General features: G+C 35.8%; 1 protein-coding gene across 1 annotated transcript; it reads left to right on the top strand.

Moving 5' to 3' along the window:
- Positions 1-3,031: 3,031 nt before the first annotated feature.
- Positions 3,032-3,541, top strand: LOC145672692 (protein GVQW3-like). Its single transcript, XM_081741859.1, has one exon. It carries the CDS (start codon positions 3,032-3,034, stop codon positions 3,539-3,541), a length of 510 nt encoding a protein of 169 aa, XP_081597985.1.
- Positions 3,542-4,095: the final 554 nt, after the last annotated feature.

Here is a 4,095-nt window from a genome sequence, read left to right as displayed (position 1 = left end):
TGGAAAATAAGCCATGCTCTTTTATTAGCTGTACTATGTATATCTGTTCTGCTGTGTGTTCGTAAAAACGAATACACCCTTGCTATGTTACGTATTTTTATGTATTATCTGTTCTGCTATGTTAAAATAGGGGTTGGAAAATATGCTCATAAAACGGAATGAATACACCCCTTCTATGTGTGTTCGTACCCCTTTGCTATGTTGAAAAAATGCTCATGAAAGAGAACGAGTATACCATTGTTATGCTATGTGTTAATAGGGGTTGGAAAATATAGTTCACCCCCTAAAAAGTGGTCATAAAAGAGAACGAGTACACCCCCTAAAAAGTGCTCATAAAAGGGAATAAATTCACCCCTAAAATGGAGGTCGTAAAAGACCGTGGGCTCACGGTGTACGGTACTCAATTTCTCAGGGACTTGTGAGTTGGCCTCATATGTCCTCTTATGTCCCAGATCGATCCATTTTCTACTACTATTATTATTATTATTATTATTATTATTATTATTATTATTATTATTATTATTATTATTATTATTATTATACAATGAATGTTTGGGCACAGTCATTTTGATCAGTTTATCACACAAATAAAGGGAACACGGAAAGAAGGGGCTAATCGACGTTTTACATTTTTGTCAGGAGAAACATTTTAAAATGTTGATAGGAGCCTTCTTTGCTTGGCACATATTAGTTCCTAAATAAAGTCTTGACGCGACTACGATGGGTCAGATAGTTTTGGAGCTATGGACATTTAAAGTTCTTTTTTTTTTAATGTTTTCGGCAGCCCATAACTCCGAGAGGAAGCATTTGTGCACCCTGGTTAGTCTATACTTTTGTCTTATCTTGGTGTCAGGAATCACCTCCCAAACGTTGTCATTGTTGTTTTGAAACAGGAGTGTCAGTTTAGACTTCGTTTGAGGGGCACAACAACACCACCGAAATAAGATTTTCACGTTTTGTACTTGTATACTAGTAGACAATTGATTAAAGTATATGTATTCGTCAAACTCTTCGCCCTCCTGCCCCTCCTAAATGACACCCCTGTTTTGAAATACTCTGTATATTTTAAAATTCCCATCTTCAATAAAGACAGGCACAAAGAAAGACAGACTGTACAATTCTGTTATTCAATTAATTTAGGTAAGGCGTGTGTTTTATTAATTTTTTTTCGAAACTGAAATCGGAATTCCGAACATCCTACTCTGAACCTATAAAATACAGATTATTGCATTTTACTAACGAATTTTTCCTTTTTAAAGTTAACAGGAGAAAAGTTATGAAAACTTACATGTTCTTGGTATACAACCTTGTATGAGAAAGTTGAAAAGAAAAGACCGGAAATCGTATGTGATTATGTTGTACTACTTCGGGAGTCCAGAAATTCTTTATGTCTTCATGTAGTGCCTTGGAAAGACTTACCCTGTATATCAAGAAAACCAAAAATATATGATTCAAATCAAGTAGCCAAATTGAGCCATTTTATTAATAGACCCTAGAAATATATAATATGAAAGCCATATACTGTATTTCTAGATAGAAATACTACGAGTGGTACCTACATGAATAGGATAAAATGATAGATCACTTAATGTTCTATTTTAGCAAAGATGACACTATATTTTAAAGTTTTTTTAAAATTTTATTTTAGTACGTATTACACTATATTCAATTTTCTTCTAAGCTATTAAATTTTTTCTTAATTTGGGTTTGCTTAGTTAATTTAGCATTTTTAGTTCCAAGCTTCTAACACAATATTAGAAATAAAGTTTAAAAAAATACTTCCGATGAAGGAACATTACAGATAATATGGACTGGTTTAAAATTAAAAGTAATATTAACCTGTTTTGATATATATATATATAATATACTTTTCCCATATACATCGCCTTACTTATTATTATAATTTCCTCTCATAAGTCTTGTAGATTTATTTCTAGTTTATACAGAAAACTACAATTAAACACAAGCATCCTGAAGCTATGTATACAGCGAACAAACAAACGTCTGTGAAATTGTAGACAGCAAGTAGGGATTATGTAAATATACATGTAATAAAATAAAGTTGGCCTATGATTATTGATTTACTTAATTTCAACGACGCTGAAATGATGTACAAAAATATACAATTGAAACAACTGCAATTGTTGAATAATAACAATTAAATTTGGCTAAAATCTAAATATCCCTATTTCAAAAGCTTAGACAGAACAGGATTAGGCAGTACAGAAAGACAACCTTTGAACGAATATAACTTCTCACAGGGTAGTGGCAGAAAAGGTCAATCCGATATCAAATTTAAGGAAATCAGTTACACAATGTATATACAAAAGAATGTTGTATAATAGCCTCATCCCCTCATGTTTTGAGCTAACCAGAAAATGAGGAAAAGCATTTTTATTGAAATGAAATGAAAATTGATGATAATGCATTTTAGCCTAACGAAGACGTTGATTAAAGCAAGTGAATGATTCTGAAAGATTCAGTTAAATGATAAGGTGAGAGGAAACGAGAGTTCCTCGAGAAAACCCATGAAACGATGTTGTCCACCTGAAAATTACGTAGCAGGGAATCAAACCACGGACCTCACGCGCCAGAGATGAGCGCTTTACCACTCAGTCACAGTACAATTTTACGCTCCCTTCTGAAACATACGGAAACAAAACCGCATTTGGAATTTCTTCAGCGTAATTTTTATCTAAGCTGCGTATTGCACAGAGCAAATTTGAATTCCAGTGTATCCTTTCTCATTTAGATGAAAGAGGTCTAATAAAGAAGAGAACAAAATCATCTACAGTTGCAATTTTCTCATCGAGTCTAAGCAACATATTATACTCAGCATCTTAACAGTGTTTGTGTGTCATATACAAGGATCATTTCATAAATAGTGCACTCAATGGGAATAGGCCTACTGCGGGGTGGATGATGCAATCGAGGTAAACATTTCATCAGTTAAAGCTGAGATCTTGAGGCAGTAGAATGTATGCTTGTTTGCTCTCTAGTGAACACAATTTGTCTGTGACAAGTGTTGATAATGGAAGCAGCAGGTGTTTCGGCTAATACGTCGATTGAAGATCAGAGGTCGTACATAAAGAATGAAACTTTACGTGGCAAAAGCCCCACAGAAATTCACAGTGCCTTATGTGAAGTTTGTGGTGAGGCAACAGTTGACCGTAGTACAGTTTCTCGTTGGGATACTCGCTTTCGGAGTGATCATGTGAGCATAAAGGATGATGTAAAACCAGGAAGACCGAAGTCATCAACCGATGAAAGAAGTGTGCAACTCCTGGCAGGTACACTTGAACAAGATCGCCGTGTAACATGTGAGGAACTTTATGACATCACGGGGATCCCATCTCCTTCAGTTTCCCGAATTGTGACTAGTGATTTACAGAAAAGAAAAATTTCTGCCCGATGGGTCCACCACTTCTTGACTGCTGAACAGGAGCAGACATGTCTGGATAATGCAACGATGCTGAACCAAAGATTCAATGTTGAAGGTGAAGATTTTCTGCGTCGTATTACTGCTATTGATGAAATGTAGAATAGAGACTTTTAGCCGGAGTTCATAATCCAAACCATAATCCAACAAGTGGAGAGCTCATCTTCTCCAAGACCAAAATATTGTCGATGATCTCAATCAAAAGTTAAGCAAATGATTATTTTTGCTTAAGATCACCAAAGAATTATCATATTGGACAAAGTTCCATGTGGAGGAAGTGGAACAACAACATATTATTGTGAATTTCTGATAAAATTTTGCAGGAAAATGCGCAAAACCTGACCATAATTGCTCAGGGCGGGTGCGTTGATTCTCCACGACAACGCTCGCCCGCACACCGATAATGATGTGCATACCGATAAAACTTCGTAAATACGTTTGTGAAATCTTACCTCATGCTTCCTACAGTCCGGACATGAGTCCACCAGACGACGACCTGTTCCCAATGTTGAAATAACGTATGCGTGGACTTCGATTTCCATGTCTGGAGGAGCTTTCTGCAACTGTTACACAAACCATTCGCCAGTTTTACGAAGATGGCGTTCCTAATGAAATACAGAAGCTACTCGAACGTTGGGATTCCATCATTGCAAGCA

This window comes from Thermobia domestica, chromosome 16 (genome assembly GCF_964235325.1).
Source record: "Thermobia domestica chromosome 16, izTheDome1.hap1.1, whole genome shotgun sequence".
NCBI lineage: Eukaryota > Metazoa > Arthropoda > Insecta > Zygentoma > Lepismatidae > Thermobia > Thermobia domestica.
This window is presented reverse-complemented; position numbering and strand designations above follow the sequence as displayed.